Source organism: Halichoeres trimaculatus, unplaced genomic scaffold (genome assembly GCF_033239565.1).
Source record: "Halichoeres trimaculatus isolate MK-OKI-2021-1 unplaced genomic scaffold, fHalTri1.1 fHalTri1_scaffold_8, whole genome shotgun sequence".
NCBI lineage: Eukaryota > Metazoa > Chordata > Actinopteri > Labriformes > Labridae > Halichoeres > Halichoeres trimaculatus.
The window spans coordinates 27,445,861-27,462,476 of NW_027437186.1; the positions used below are offsets into that span (position 1 = coordinate 27,445,861).

Genomic DNA, 16,616 nt, shown 5'->3' on the forward strand with positions numbered 1-16,616 from the left:
CCTGATTATTTAGTCCCTTGTCTTCAGACATCATGGAGGTGGCGGAGTACAGACAGCACTTGAAAGAGTTTACGTGGACATGAAGAGTATCGAGTATGTTAGAAATAATTTCAAAACAAATAAATTTAGTTTTAGATTGCGCTTTTCAGGTTAATGTTACAATTTAAATCCAGTTTCTAGTGGCAGAAATCTCAGCAGAGAACTATGCCCTGTAGTGTTTGAAAAACAGGATAAAATTTTGCGTTACTTTCAGTTATATGTATGTCACTTAGATTTAAGTGTTTTTAAGGGTTGAAATGAAGGATCAAGATGTGAAAATTGTCTGAGATGTTCTGTCCATCAATCCTGTTTTGATATCGACATGCTGAAAAGGTTTCAGGAAGAGCTCGATTCAAACAGTTTACTTTTGATTCAATGTCAGCTGGTGAAGCATCTATGTGTTGGGTTTTGCTCTGAGCTGTCCCTCCACGTAGGTTAAGATTTTTCCTCTCTTCAGTGTGATGTTTGCGTCAGGTGATGAAACATTCTGCAGGATCAGGAAGAAGCAGGAGAAAGTTGTTGGCAGCGTCAGATGCGTGATAAGAGATCACACAATTTCACCTCCTCTCTCTGAGATCACTGGTTGCACCTTTGCACTCTGACTTGTTTGCTGTGATGCCTGTGTGTGCACAATTATCAAACCGGCAGTGACGTAGAAAAGAAGAGTTCTAAGTCCTCTCTGGTTGTAAGGAGCGCTCCTCCTCCTCTCATCCATCTCATTGTACCGTGACCCTAAAGATGACCCCATTTCACCCACGGCTGGTCATGTGCCATTTCCTCCATGATGGGACATGGTGCAGGCCGTGTCACTGCCATCCTCCCTCTGGGACCACTCAGTGTTCAGATGTTCACACCTTCATCTTCCTCATCCTCACGGTCTCTTCTTTTTGTTTCAGCCCCGACGAGGACTCCTGTCAGAAATTCGTGCCATTTATCGGGGTGAGACTTTAACTTTTCACACACAGGGCGTTAATCTATTCTCTGTGAATTTGTTTTCTCACTGGCTTGTTTCCTCACCCTCAGGTGGTGAAAGTCGGGATTGTGGAGCAAAGCCTTTCAACCTCAGGTAAGATGGAGCTGGCTCTGAAGGTGTGTTAGTATTCTGTCAGGTTTCAGTGTGAACTGATGGAGACGAGACAGAAATGACCCAGAAACCCTGATCCTGTTTCATCTGAGCGCTTATTTATTCAATCTTCAAACACAGAAAGCAGATTTATTCAGAGTGTTTGCTTTCCTTTAAATCTGTGAGTGTGACTGGTTCCCCCTGTGTGTGTGTGCAGTTGACTCAGATGATGCAATGGGAGGTAACACGAGCATCCTCTCCTCCCCCACTCCCCCATCGGCCGGTCCGTATGGGAAGGAGATCGGCGGCACTCCTCCTCAGTCTCCCTCTGTGTCCACTGCCCTCTCTGGAGCTGGGTATGACACACACAAACACAAAAACAAACAAACACACATCCAGAGTCTCTCCACAGGGGGTCTGACCTCTCCTCCTCCTCCTTCTCTGCAGCTCTCCATGCTCGGGCAGTGAAGTGATGGGACTGCAGGTGGACTACTGGACGTGGCAGGGTCCAGAGAAGAAGAAGGAGGGTGAGAAGAGAGACGTTGGGCTGAAGAACACGCTGAAAAGTAACTTCAGGTCCCTGCAGGTCAGCCGCCTGCCGTGTGGAGGGGAGCTTACACCTCCACCCAGCATGGCCATGACCGTGGTCACCAAGGAGAAGAACAAGAAAGGTATGATGCCATTACACAGGAAACACATTGAGCCAGAACATGTTGAAAGGCCGAGGCAGACTTGTTTCAGGTTATGAAATGTTGGTACTGAGCTACAGAGGCCTGAAAAACACAGTTCTTTCACACCTCACAGCTCTACCTCATTTCCTGTCTGATATGATATCATACTCTAACACACCTCCCTCTGTAGAGACCACAGGCTTTATTTAACTCTCTTCTTTAAGATTCCTCCTCCCACAGACCTGTGAACATTTTCCAATGTGTTAAACCTCAAACATAAAGGTGAAGAGGAAACAAGTTTTCTGACTCTCCCTCTTGTTTTTTTCCTTCTGCAGTGATTTTCCTCAGCAAGAAGCCGAAAGAGAAAGAGCTGGACTCTAAGAGCCAAGTGATCGATGGAATCAGCAGGTTGATCTGTACCGCCAAACACCAGCACACCATGCTGAGAGGTAACAGCACACAGATGGAACTGCACTACCACCTGGTGGCCATGATAGGAACTACATCTTCTTTTGTAACTTAAAAAAAAAAAGGATTTGATACAGCCTTAGTTGGAGAACTGTGTAGAAACAGTGTGAGCTGAACGTTTCTGAGGTTTCCTGTCAGGGTGAGAGTTAAACATTGCCCTCTGCAGGACTGTTTTTTTTTAATGAAGCTCAGCTCATACTAGAGATGATTAAACTAAACTGTCCTTCATGCTCCAATTTGCTTCTCTGGCTGTTGGTCTATATGCATTTTCACCCTTTTTTCCAGCTTATATCTGTCCTTATGGTATCTAACTATTAATTAAACAGAGGATAAAATCTGTCCATACTTAAAGAAGATGGCATGGAAGTGCTAAAGGAAATAGTTCTGTATTCCCGTGGTTAAAGAAAATTGTGTATTTCTTTTTAGGGGAGTCTATAATAAGATTTTTCCTGAGAATTCTGAAATTTGGGTCTAAAATACATTTGGTTTGGTCTTCAATCTCAAAATTATCACATTTTTCACAAAATGATAAAACTTAAGTCACCGTTTGAAATTAAATCTTTTTAACCTGAATTTGACGTCCAAAATTTGACTTTTTCTCTCATCTTTTATATTCTTTCTTTTGGAAAGGCCAGTAAAATGAATAAACACATTTATATAATAAATAAATTATATATATATATAAAACAATAAGTATAATAAATGATAAATACAAACAAAGAATGTGGATCCCCCTCCCAGAATTCTGAAATGTAAGTCAAAGAAGTTGTTGTTTTTTTTCAGTTAGCCGAGTCAGAAAACATAAAGAGACTTTTTTTATTCTTGTCTCATAATTCCAATTTTTAATCCCTAAAATGTGTCTTTGTTTTCATCATTACAAGATAATATCTAAGATAAAAGTCAAAGTTTTTGTCTTAGTGTCCCAAGCCAGAGGTCTAAGATGAAAATCAGAATAAAAAAATGGAGTCTTACAATTCTCATAGTGAATAAAAGAATTCCAACGTTCTTCTTCTTTTTTTAAAAAAAATTTGATATTAAAAGTCTGACATTTTTTTTCTTTCCTTACATTCAGAAAACACATCTCCGGGGTTAACCCTCCTTCTCTGTTGAGTTCAGATATTTAAAATAAGATAATCTTTATTTTTATCTGCTTAGACAAAAGGAGAAAGAGTAAAAATTTAAAGCAGAGAAACCTGAAGTCAACTTCATCGTGTTAACTCTCCTCCTCCTCCTCCTTAGTCACCATCGACGGCGTGGAGTGGAACGACGTGAAGTTCTTCCAGCTCGCCGCCCAGTGGCCGACACACGTCAAGCACTTCCCAGTGGGGATTTTTGGTTACACGAAACCCGTGTGACCCCGGCCAGCCTGCGCTCAACCCCCCTGCCCGCCCGACTCTCCGCTGCACTTGTCTCCCTGAGAGGCTCCAGAGAACCCGAGGAGGAGCCGACGGGCCCCGGCAGTTCTAGTTTTCCTGTGGAAATCTGACTGACTCACCACGGCGTGTTCATACACATAAACGTTCATGTTGTCAATCGATGTTTTTGATGTTGTTGGGTGTTGTTGTTGTTTTTTACACACTACAAAAAGAACAAGTACTATTTTGTAAGATTTGTGCGACCGCCTCGGAGGTATTTTGGGGTTTTTGACAATTTGCCACATTTCAATAATGGCAGCTGTGTTTGCACTTTGTTTTGTTAACATTTTATTATTTCTGTGAAATCCTACATTTATTGTTACTCTATAGACGATGGAGGAGTGTGATGGTGACGTGCAGTGGCGTGTGTGAGATTGTGTGTGTCGTTGAAAGTTGGAATATTGCTGTGAATCTAGATGGAAACCTTCTCTTCTGACTCAGTGCTCACTTTTCTTACTCGTCCCTTTACGTTCTCTCAGAGATGAATCCAGACAGGACGGAGCGTCGGCGCTTTGAGCGTCACTCAGCTCTAAAGGATGTCACTGTGACACATTCCTGACGTCTGCTGGTTGTTGTGAGGGTGTGTGTATGTGTTGTTGTACACGCAGAGTGTACAGTAACACAGGTAGAAGCAGGGTAATAAGACACCTGAAGATTTTACCCATCAGCAGCGTAACGCCAAACGAGTCGTGATGTGTGCGCCGTGTGTTTTCAGTTTGCAGCTGCGTCGTTTGGCCTTTCTTTGAGTCGTTTGGCGAAGTCAACCTGCCGTGTTTGAACAAACACTCCTGATGTGCCAAATCCAGTTTGTTCTCTCCACCTGAGCTCTGTGTGATCTACCGTTAGACAAGTCTGTGCTCTCTGTGGAGTCAGTATTAACCTTACTGAGTTAGAAAACAACCTGTGCACTAACGCAACGTATACCGTCGTGTCCTTCATCACAGCTCCACCTGGACCACGCCGACAGGTTATGGGAGACGAACTCTGACTTGAAAGCTGCTCTTGGAAGCGAGCGTTCTTCTCAAACAGGATGAAAAGTGAACGGGGTTTTCTCCGGGTGTCCGAGTCACTGCCTGTGTGTGTCTGTGTGCTTCGTGTTCGATGGTACTCCCTGATAGTGTTAACGTGAAACTTTGCAATAGGAAACCTTTGACGAAGGGCCTTCTGTATGAGTTTGTTGTTGCTTTTTATAAAGTGAAGACTTACGAGCTTTGATAGGCTGGCTTTTTTAGCGTTGTATAGAAAATATATACGAGATGTATTATTGTGAATCCCCTCCCTCTAAATTGAAAGCACAAATAGCTTCTCCCCTTATTTCTCCACATAAATGCCAAATATATATATCTATATATGAGCAGAACTCATGGTATGAAGTTGTAAATTCAAACACTCGTAGACGTTTGGTTTCTCCCTCACTTTGTGACGCACTTTCATGTGGTTTTTACACGTCTGAGCTCGGATTGGGACTCTTTGGTTTGAGGTGAAGTGTTGGAGGTGTTAGTTTGAAATGTTTAACCACTACCTTTTGTCCAGAGAAGGCCGATCTCGTTACTGGTTATTAATAACCCCTTTTCACAGGGAGTTTGTATTTTTCTGACGGTTTAAAGGGATAGTTCTGGTTCTGAGGTTCTTGATGTCAATCGTAATTGTTCTGCTCACAGGATTACAGCTTTGTCAAAGACATCACAAGCTCCCGACGTATTTTAGCTCATTTCAACGACTCCTATCATAAAACTGAGTGTCAGTGTAACTGTACACTCTTTTTAGAGAATTTTCAGCCATTTTATTTTGCAGTTTGTGAGACACTCTAATTGGCACTACTTTCCAGACATGTTTCTCTGCCTCAGCACACTGATCAGCCAAACAGGTCTCAAAATCTCAATGTCATTTGTTCTCCTAATTTCACAACCTTAATCTCATGACACAATGAATTCCAATATGACAAAAAAATTCAATTTGTAGCATCAAGATTTTTTCCTGACTTAGCCTAATAACATTACTATCTTAAGCTAATAAAATTACAAATGAATATAAATGTATTCAAGCACCTTTAATCTCATATCTGTACAGCTTCAAATTTTGGACTTAAAGACTTATATCGTGTAATATACTACTTCATTGTTGTAACTTCCCCAAACCAACTTGGTAACATGACAGCTTTATCTTGTAAAACACAGCTACTTAAGTCAGCAAATAAATTATATATATATATATATAAAATATTTATATAAATTTATATATGTAATAAAATTCTGAATACTATCTCTGTAATTCTGCTTTAATTTTGTAACCTTATCGCTTAAAATGCAACTTTAGTCTTGTTACATTACTTCAGTCTTGCATCATTAAGGAACATCAACTCATGAGATTATGACTTTAATCTCCCAACTACATGACTTTACAGTGTTAATGTTGTGACTCTATTCTTGCAAATTAACTAAGATTTACTTGTAATATTACATCCCGAATCTTGGAATTATAATGGAACGACTTTAATGTTTTAAAATTACAATTTTACAAATATTTACTCATAAAACACTACTTTAATCTTGTTACATTTAGACTTCTTTTTCCTAATATAACGACTTTAATATGTTAGCGTTGCAGCTTTATTCTTGCAATGTAACCATTTCATGAATTAACAACTTTAATGTGCTAAAGTTACAATTTAAATCTTGCAGCATTACGAATAATTATTCCTTCAAAATTTTGAATATTCATTCCTAACATTACAACTTTAAGGCTTATAACATCAGGACGTCAAACATCAATTTTAGTTTGTTAATATTGCGACTTTGTTCTTGCAACATTGTAAAAAAAAATATCTTAAAATTACGGCTCTTATCTCTCATCAACTATGACATTATGTTTTTGACTTTAAGGCGTTAATTTCTTGTTACTTGGATCTTGTAACATTAATACCTCAATTTTGTAAAATTCTGACTTTTTTCCTGATAGCCTTATGAATATTTACTCATTTCCTTCACTATCAGTAATAACTCCTACTGATACTGATCCAACCTATTTGTAAACATCAATTTTAGTTTAGTCTGGATCAATGAGCAGGCATGATCAAACCAACATAAGTGTTTCATTAGCGTTCAACATGCCACCTCACTGCTCCTGGAACTTGAAACGCCGCCCGGTGTCTTTGCACAAACCCTATTTTAATGACATGACAGTATTTTTAAATCTACCACTAAAAATATGGGTTACTCTGCATGTTTTACTATAGATGTAAATATGTTTTGGATTTTTATATTGTTTTGTTTCTTTCCATGCTCTCACAAGCAGTTGTGTTTAATAAAAATTTTTAATCTTCTGTACAAACGGCTCGTCTTTATTCTCGTCTCCACTCCAAACAGGACAGAAATAATAACACAGGAGGATTAAGACGTAATCTGCAGTCCCAAACATGTCCCAGCTCCTGTTTCTAAGCCGAGATTGAGGGCAGGTTGATGTAACTCTTCATTGGAGGCAGAGGTTTGATCTTGCGTCCAGCCCAGCCGCCTTTTCTCTGCCACAGACCACTGGAGGGTCGCTTGCCAAGTCTGCGATTCCGACCCGCTGTACCGATGATCTGTTTGTTGTGGTCAATGTTGGAAACTCGACCTACAGTGACGATGCAGGTCTCCAGAACCTGTGTGTGCAGAGGACCAAAATCTGATTAAAAGGAGCTTTTATTTTGAAGAGATGGGGTGAAATCTGTTTGCAGCAGCTAATGTCTTCAACCCTCAGAAGTAGGGATGGGTACCACATTAGGTACTTTTTAAGGTACCGACCGAATTCTGTCAAAGTACTGGGTACCGACTACTGTAAAACCAAAAGTCACCATGCTTAGGTACCTAAATGCAACCTTGTGACTGTGAGAAAGTGGAGAAGTAGGCGATTTCCATACTGGACATGAATGCAGCTTAGCAAGGTTTTATACTGAATAATAAATATGATGATTTGAAATATATATATATATATATATATATATATATATATATATATATATATATATATATGTTACTGTTAAACAATATTAGACTTTTTACCACATGAACACAAAAAAATACCAAAAATTGGAACCATTAAGTACTGATACTGATTGATATATATATATATATATATATATATATATATATATATATATATATATATATATATATATATATATATATATATATATATATATATATGTTACTGTTAAACAATCTTTTTACCACATGAACACAAAAAAATACCAAAAATTGGAACCATTAAGTACTGATACTGATTGCCAGGTAGCGGGCATCAGTATCAGTACTTTTTCAAACATGAAGGGTTCCCATCCCTATTCAGAAGATTCCTCTAGTGTGTCCTCTAAGATTGATGAAGATTGGGACTGTGTTCTAAACATTGAAATGTTCCCTAAGTTAAGAGAACCTCACCTGAACCTGCTGCTTTGAGGGAAGCTGGACGATCGCTGTGCCATTGACTTTACGCAGCAGGATGCCGCTTGTTCCTGAAACCAATCAAAACATAACTTCAGTCATAAATTATGGAAAGAGATCTTTTAACAACAGGTGCAAAATGCAAAGGTAGTCTAATATATTTTGTTATAATTCCACTTTGAAACGACATAACATAAATGTGATAAAGATATAGCAGAATACCTGCAGCACGGATGTACTCTGATCCCTTCCCCGGTTGGATCTCCAGGTTATTGACCAGGGTCCCTACAGGCAGAGCTCCTAGTGGGTACGCATCGCCCTCATTGGCTGAGACTAAATCAAAGAAGAAAAGAGATTAAAAAACAGAGAAATCTTCAACTCCAATGACTAAATAAGAAGTCTGAGGGATGGATCTTTCACCTGCCATTCGTCCAATCACTCCGGATGTTTTGATGATGTCTCCAGCCTGCATGTTCTCTGTCGCTATGATCCATCTTTTCCTTTTTCCTCCAGCGACCAGAGCGATGTCAGCAGACCTGAGAGAAGAAATCATCATCACACAATCCTTACAATCAAGATGGTTTAAGTCTTTCTTGTACAGTGGACGCTGCTCTCACCTGCATGGGTCGTATCGCACTTCAACCACCTTCTCCTCAAATGGTTTGGCGTCTTTGCCGGTTTCATAGCGTAGTCTGTGGAAGTCAATCCAGCGGTATTTCTGTTTGTGACCTCCACCGATGCCATGTGTTCGAACCCTTCCTGTTGGAGGGGTGGAAAAGAAAATTATCTCCTGATACAGACAACCTTTGACAAAGGGCTGAAGACCCTAACCACACCTGTTTACCTGTGTAATCCCGGCCTCCTGTCTTCTTCATGCCCATTGGTTTGATGGTGTATTTCTCCATCTGCTTCCACAAAGTCCTGTTCTGACTAAGAGCAGCTGTAGTGAGGAAGCCTCTCACCTGAGCTCCCAGTTTAGCCTGAGAGACCACCTGTAAATGTAAACAGCAACAAAAAGTGTAACACAGGTTGCTGACTCAAAGCTTCGAATGACTGCGAGTGACAGGTGGAGGATGTTAACCTGTGAGGAGAGCACTGCATGCTGGGACAGAGACAGAGAGCCCAGGGCTCGAGTCAGACACCACACCGACATCAGGAAAACACCTGACACACCTGGTGGACAAAGAAAAAGAGGTTAGCACTGGATAACCTCGATTTCCATAGCTCGACATGTTACCAGAGATAATCTACGACTCTGCGTGCAGATTATACAATTCAACTGAGTCAAATGGAATAAAATGTACTTTTTTATGGGTATAATTTAAATTTTTTAACATGTTTAGTTTAATGTTAATCTCGTTTTCTGTCGATATGTCATCAACCTGCCTTCAGTAACCTTAAACATCAGCTGTTAATGTGAGCTGGAGCTAAAGTTAGCCTAGCCAAATCACGGATCGTGAGGCTTATTAAACCTTTACATTTGTGTTTAAGACAACAAAAAATGACCGCTTAGTTCTTCTTTCTGTTGTCGATTAACCTGAAAAATTTTGGTGCTACAACAGCTCCTAACTAACCTTTAAATTCTGGTTTTAAATCATCCCGAGCTGCAGTCGGCGTCCTTCACAATCCTGCACGTTGCGTCCAGCACTGATGACGTAGACTCAGACGTAGACTTGGGCGGAAAGAGGGATGTTGGAATGTTGGAATATGTCGCATTATCACATTAAAGTGAAGTTTTTATGCTTGAAATTATATACCATGATAAAGGTGAATTTATTTTCTGATTTATGGAAGGCTGGAGTGGCCAGTAGAAAATCCGCCACCCATAACTGCTGAAGTTTACCACAGGGTGTCACTCTACACGTTTTAAAAATGTTTATGTGATGGAATTTATTTTATACTTAATTTGATTGAAAGTTTCAGCGAACAAAATCGACATAACTTTACGTAACACCGTCTCTTTAAATACAAATCAAATAAAAATTGTTTTTTTTCATAACTGCTCTTGTTGTGAATAACCAAAATAAAATGTCATCTGGATTGTCCCCCAGAGAATAAAATGTTTAAATTAAATGCCACTGCGATGCCTTTTAAATAATTTTAGTGTCAAAAGTGCTCAATAAATGTTCTTCTGATGAGCTAAAGAAAAAAACCTACCTGACACTTGAAATTGGAACCCTTTTTGCTCTGCTTTGAAAACAATAATTATACATATCGCATAAAAAACCACATAAGAACACACGATGCATGAGAGCTTTAAAATGGAAAATAACATTACATTACTGAGCCTACGAAAACAAACCATGACGTCAACTTTCTTCAACTTTTGCAGCGGTGGTTTCTGGGAGATTGTGTCTGTGCCGGAGACATTTTGGATCTAAAGGGGCACAGTTAGCATCCAGTGCTAGCTCTCGGTAAGTTCAGTCTTTATTTACTCTTACTTACATTTAAATCATTCGGCTTCTGTCGTGTCCCATAGAAGTGTTTACAAACACGATGATTTTATGATAAAATATGAATTATTTTCTTCGCTTTTTGGTTAAAAAGACTCTGAAGTTACAGAAACCAGGGAGTGGTGATGCTAGCCGGAGCTAGCTGGTAGCTTTAGCTCACCGGAGCTTTAAACAGATAGAAAAAAAAAAACAGATTTAATGTGACAAGTCATGAAATATATCATCAGTAATCAAGAAATACATTGTATTTATGAAAAACAAAGCTTATATAGGGGATGTTTTCATCTGTGTCTGTTGTAACATATGGGTAGATTCAGCTAAACCCCTGGATTTCATAATGAAATCATTTTATTATCTGACCTCTGATCGATGTTCAGTCATTCCACTCTGTATGTGTTTAAAAATGCGTCTTTATCAACCGAATTTTCTGAAATTACCTAATGTTTGGATGAAAATGACATCGCAAGGGATAGCCAAACGTCGCTGCATATTTGTGTTGTATTTAAATATCCTTCGGGGCATTAAGGTGCCAAAATAGAGATTATTTCATGGAAGATCATCACACTTATGAAAAAAAATCACGTTAGGAGTTACATCTCTGGTTTTTCAAACAATAATAAAACAGCTAATTATATTGTAAACATCCAAATATCGCATTTAGTTGTACGCCAAAAAGTGAAAGAAAACAGATTTTCCATGTATTAAATTTATGAACAAGGATCCAGACTTTTACAGATTGGTGCATTTTAGATTTGTTACAAACATATCATACATATATTAAATGTAGCCTTTCTTAATTGATAAAGAATAATATATAAAGATAAAATCATCTCAAGAAGGCATCTGGCATCTCGTATGCTCTTAAACTTGGTGGAAAATCATACTTTTTTTGTGTCTAAAAGATTTATTATGAAAGGATTTGTGTTGAAATATCAGAAAGGCACCCTACTTAAAGATCTATTTAGTTCCCACCTAATGTCTGTCTTCATCATCTATATTCTCTTTATATCTATATCATCTGTATTTTTCTTACACATCTAACTTATGAAATGATATTTTGGGTCCAGTAATGCCACATAAGGCCACATTGTCTTTTTGTTATGGTTTTAAGCTGTTTGGAAATGTCTTGTTTGTGTTTGTCCCAGCACATCTGATGCTTAAATTGATTTCAAAATGTGCATAAATCCAAGTCTCCAATCCTCTACATTGATCCCCTGAGATTGAGCAGTACTTTGTGTCTTTTGCGTCTCTTCTCGCATCCGTATAAATATTGTAGCCGACACTTTCAGATCCCTCTGAGCAGAAAATGGGGCCTCTTGCAGCTGATCTCAGTGAAGTGATGGATGACTGAGGACGGCGTCAGTGACACTTCCCTCCTGCTTGTCCCAGGCCCTGCCACACCCTGCTTGTTGGCTGGCTCTCCTTTGTGTCTGTTTGTGATGTGGATGGTGTGTTGGCCTGCTGTTTGTGCAGGAAACAGAGGAAGATGAGGTGATCTGTTGTTGACTGGAAGTGCTTCTCGGGGGAGATGGCACAGAGATCGGACACTGCTGTCTGCTCTTTTTCCATTTCCTATGTTCATATTTTCTGATTCAAAAAACATCCAGCACCACACCCTCTCTGTTACAGCCTGCTTCCAAAGCTAGAGCTGAGAGTACTGTTTGCTTCTTAGGGCTTGTTTTGATAAATTACCATCAGTGAAACTTCTTATTAAGGTTGTAGGATGAATGTTTGACTCTTTCAAAAAACTGATGCGGTTTGAGGTTTTTGATGACTCAGTGTGCAATTACAGCTGGCTATATCGAGAGCATGATTATGCAGAAATAGACTTTGCTGAGCTTCCTCTTGAAATAAACATGCGAAAACTTTTCATTTTGAAAAACTGCACTGATAACAGAAAAACAGGAGAAACAGGTGACTCTGAGATAATGGTGTTTTCCAAAGGATGGTGGGATAATGTGAGGCCTGAGGCCTCCTGAGATGCAGATTAATGAAGCTCTGTGCGATGACCCAGGTTTCCAGCGCTCTGAGGAAAATAAACCCGTCGATACAGAGTCCACAGAGTTGTTCCTTTTAAACACAGAGCCGCCTTTCATAATACTGTTCCCTCCTCTTGGGTATTTGTATTGGCTTCTGGGCCAGATATGCTATGATTGCTGCAATATTGTTTGACCCTTGGTCCCCCTACAAGGTTACGTCATATATCTTGTCTTTAAAATGTAGTTTCTGATGCCTCTCTTCAAAACAGTGTCAAATAAACCCTCATATAACTTCTTTTCTTTTTTTATTTCTTTAATAGAGTAAACAGTCAGAAACAGTATTATGACCAAATAAGTTCAATATTTTTCCTTTTGTGCCATTGGAGCTTGAGCAGCTCACACATGCAAAATAATCTTGATTGTGCTTTTTGGGTCACAGATTACTGACCTGTGTGTAGACGTCTCAATAAGTGTTACACTCCTACCCCTGGCACTTTGCTTCTGGGTGTGGTTCCATAATTTGTGCCTGTGCAGTTGTGACACAACAGTGTGAGTGTGTTTTGTTGATTTCTGTTGTTTCCACATGACTTTTTTTTGTATCTGTTCGTTGTTTTGTTTTGTTTTTAAGTCACTGTGAGGGTTAGGGTTAGATTTTATATCTTTGCTATACTTAAAAAATTGTCTTTTTTAACCTTTCTTGCTACAGTTTTAATCCATAAGAACAAAACATTATGTGAAAAGAAAAATTATATAAAGACAAAAAAGAACATTTTCCACATAAAATCCAATTTCAGAAGTATTCAGAGGGAAAAAAATGCCTTAATTGAAAAAAATCAAAGTTTTGTATCAAAATTATGAGATTAAAAGTCATAATATGAGAAAAATCCTGAGTATGAAAAAAAAAAAGTCCTGAGTATGAGAAAGTAAGTCTAATTTAGGAGAAAAAGTCAAAGTTATTACATAATGAGCCAAAATGAAGCGATGGAAAGGTAAACGTATAACTTAAAGGTTTGTTTCTAGTCTTGACCTGCAACTATGACAAACAAAAATTTAGAAATAACAGCCTTTAAGTCTTGGAAAAGAAAAAGTCAAGTCATAATGAAAAAGTCAAGTCATAATGAACATCAAAATTATAAAATAAAAATGAGAAAAAATGCAACAGTACAACTATAAGAAAAAAAAAATTGCAATAAAAAGCAATAACTATGAGATTTAAAGTGAAACCATGAGAAAGTCAGTCACAACCATCAACAAAAAAGTTGAAATTATGCAGGAAAATGTCACAGATATAAGAAATTTAGTCACAGTAATGTGATACAAAGTAAGAATAATGAGATGAAAAGTCAAAGTGAAGATTGATAAAAATAAATCATGAGAAAAAGACACTAGACAGAAAAAAGTTGAAATAATATGATCAAAGGCAAATAATGAGTCGGTGAGTGAAATTACTAAACCGTAAATTACAACTATGACCAAAAAATAAGGTCAGAATTCTCAATTATCAGACAGTTTGTCTCTGTAGTGAGATGCAGAGTAAAGATTATGAGACAGTAAGTCACATTTATGAGAAAAAAAATTCAACTCAGAGAAGTTTGGTCTCAAATTTGAGATAAAAAGTCAGATGAGAGAAAAATTCAACACTATGAGAAAAAAATAGTCTAAATTATAAGAAGAAGTCAGACTTAATAGATAAAGAGATGTTTTGTGATTAAAGTCTCAATGATGAGATGGTGAGTCGTATACGCTGGTACAGATGATACAAGAATGAGGTCAAACTAATGAGAAAAGTTATGACAGTTTTTCTCATTATTATGACTTCACTCGCTAGAAATGTGCTTCAATACCTTCTGCTTCATCACTTCACGTCTCACTGCCAAACTTACCCTTCAGAGATCTAAACAGAGACAATTCAGAGCAAGGGACAAGTATCAACTCAGCTTTCACAGAATATCTGATCCAGAAATTCAGGATAAAGGAATTACCAAACACATCCCTGATAATATCATTTTACTCTAAAGAGGCATTGGGACAAAAATGAAACTAGAAACGGTTAAAACACCTTGCTGTGCCTTTCATAAACCAATAATGTGTGAAAGCAACAATCCTTCTTGTAGTTGCTGCAAGATACTCTGCAAAAGAAGCAACTTTCAAGCAGAGAGTTTATGCAGTCAAGCAGGAGGTGCTAATATATTGAACGTCATTTGATTTGGCCCCGGGGATTAGGTGGTCCACTGGCAGATATTTGATTTGTGCTCAGGCAGGAAGTCCATTTCCTTTCTGCTCTTGTATCACTGAAGTCTTTTCTAAAGGTTTTGTATTGGATCCTCTCACAGTCCTGAGTCACTCATATTTGTTTTGAATTTGCTGACTCTCCAGATTTGTCTCAGCCAGTGGTGCCGAGGTGAGATTATAAATCCTGCAGCTCTGTTTTAATCTGACTTTCTGCAGCGTGAGATGAGCCTTGGTGGCATTTTCAGCCTATAAATAGCGTAATCGAGCCTCTCCCATTGTGCTTCATTAAGACCTGATCCTTTGTGTCTGATGAGAGCCGAGGAGCTCGATGCTGCCCCCCTCCCTTCCCCCACCCGACCTGCTCCTCCTCACCCCTCCTCTCCTCCCGCTGTGGGTGGGGCTGTCTCTCGATGTGCGCTGATGTTCTGACTGAACAGTGGGGAAGGTCATTGGCCGCCGCGAGCGTCCTCTTGTCCTCGTCTTCCTCTCCTTCATCATCCAGCATCCATCTCTGCTCCCGGTTTTGTTTGCCTGCGCCTCACAGGGAGCATTTCTGGTTTTAAGGAGCTTCACTTTGGATTAGCTCAGCATTTTTATGATGCACTGTGCTGGCTTGTAGCGCTATAGCTGGAGGAGGAGTCATTATCTCATCAGCGGCGCTCCCTGCCAAACTATGATGCTGATCTGCGACTGAAGCCCAGGTTAGTTTCTGCTCCAGATTCTCCCCTTTAGCAGGGATTTTGCAGAGAGCTCTCTTTTACATTTTGTCCCCTCTTTTCTTCTTCATGTATCATATCTTAAATATTCAAAGCAGACCCACACTGCTCTGAATAAGTTGCAGCACTCTAATCCTCTTATTTTGCATGAAATTGCAACTTTGATCAAGTTTGCATGTGGTTTTAAGGCTTTAGTGGATAAAAAAACTGTTTGTTACAGAAAAGCACCAAAATGCAGAGACATCTGGTCGTGCAGGATGTTTATCTTCATTTCATTTGAGTTAAATGGAAGAAGAAGCAGCTCTGGAATGAAGGATTTGGATTTAAATTTAGGAGGTGGATCTCTATCCTTGCAGATAATGTTCAGCTGTTGTTAAATATTAATTCAAAGGCCATCCTTTTAAGGACAAACAAAGTGCCTGTTGGACTTTATCTCAGCTCTTTAAAGTCTTGGGAAACATTAACTCCAGCTGACAGAAGAAAGTCCTTCATACAGGTGTTTTTATTCTTTTATCTTTGAGTCTCTCCTGAAAGATTTGTTAGCTGTGAAGTCTTGTTTCCTCTGACTGTCTGATCTCTGAATATCTGTCATGTCCTGAATGCTCTTATTGAAGAGTAACTTCCTCGTGTGTTTGATCTTCGTGTGGACTTTTATGATCCTCATCCTGTCTCCTCGAGCCTGCAGCTCTTTAACCACACAGTCCTCTTTCTTTGCTCAGGCAAATACAGGATTTGTTTACGATGTTTAATTCGACTTTTATGTAAAGCAGCGTCTGTTTCAGTATTTCTCTTTCCTGTACAGTTCTCCTAAAATCATGTTGTGTCTTGCTGATGAATCATTTCTCTGTTAGCATATTTTACTGCGCTGTAAGCTGACAGCTGCTCACTGTAAGCCCTCTGGACTTTTTTTTGGCATACTAAAAATGTGAGACTACAACACGGCCTCTGTTTTCTCATCAGATCTAGTTTTATGCTCAAATTAAGATTGCTGAAATGGACTGTGGGGGTTTAGACCAAGATTTCTTTGTGTATCTTAACATATTTCAGTGACAAACTTCCTGCAGCCTTGAAGAGTCATGTGATGTTGATTTGATCTGTCTGCCAGCTAATCAAGGTTTTGTTGTCCCCCCTGACATCCTCTGTTTTTTCAAATCAATGTATA

The 16,616-nt window shown here is 38.9% G+C and overlaps 3 protein-coding genes across 7 annotated transcripts in view; 2 read left to right on the top strand and 1 right to left on the bottom strand.

Annotated features, from left to right (window-relative positions):
• LOC141794955 (phosphofurin acidic cluster sorting protein 2) overlaps positions 1–6,245 on the top strand; it is a 70,804-nt gene extending 64,559 nt beyond the window's left edge. For both annotated transcript variants that reach the window (XM_074675629.1, XM_074675630.1), the window contains 6 exons: positions 936–978; positions 1,063–1,105; positions 1,320–1,458; positions 1,550–1,773; positions 2,109–2,222; positions 3,481–6,245. In XM_074675629.1, the coding sequence (XP_074531730.1) occupies positions 936–978; positions 1,063–1,105; positions 1,320–1,458; positions 1,550–1,773; positions 2,109–2,222; positions 3,481–3,596 (679 nt within the window). In that variant the 3' untranslated portion in view covers positions 3,597–6,245. The remainder of the gene's footprint in view (positions 1–935; positions 979–1,062; positions 1,106–1,319; positions 1,459–1,549; positions 1,774–2,108; positions 2,223–3,480) is intronic.
• A 480-nt stretch (positions 6,246–6,725) lies between these two features.
• Positions 6,726–9,750, bottom strand: mrpl2 (mitochondrial ribosomal protein L2). The gene is made up of 8 exons (XM_074676273.1): positions 9,649–9,750; positions 9,156–9,247; positions 8,919–9,066; positions 8,692–8,833; positions 8,495–8,610; positions 8,297–8,407; positions 8,072–8,145; positions 6,726–7,296 (listed from the first exon to the last, which is right to left on the bottom strand). The coding sequence occupies exons 2-8, from the start codon at positions 9,225–9,227 to the stop codon at positions 7,090–7,092; spliced, it is 870 nt and encodes a 289-aa protein (XP_074532374.1). The 5' UTR covers positions 9,228–9,247; positions 9,649–9,750; the 3' UTR covers positions 6,726–7,089.
• Positions 9,251–16,616, top strand: part of klc1b (kinesin light chain 1b) — a 34,754-nt gene continuing 27,388 nt past the window's right edge. For 3 of the 4 annotated variants that reach the window (XM_074676269.1, XM_074676271.1, XM_074676272.1), the window contains exons 1-2: positions 9,251–9,268; positions 10,407–10,488. The gene's annotated coding sequence lies outside the window, so the exon portion shown is untranslated. Of the gene's footprint in view, positions 9,269–10,406; positions 10,489–15,152; positions 15,440–16,616 lie in introns of those variants that run through there. The other variant, XM_074676270.1, reaches the window with a different exon arrangement.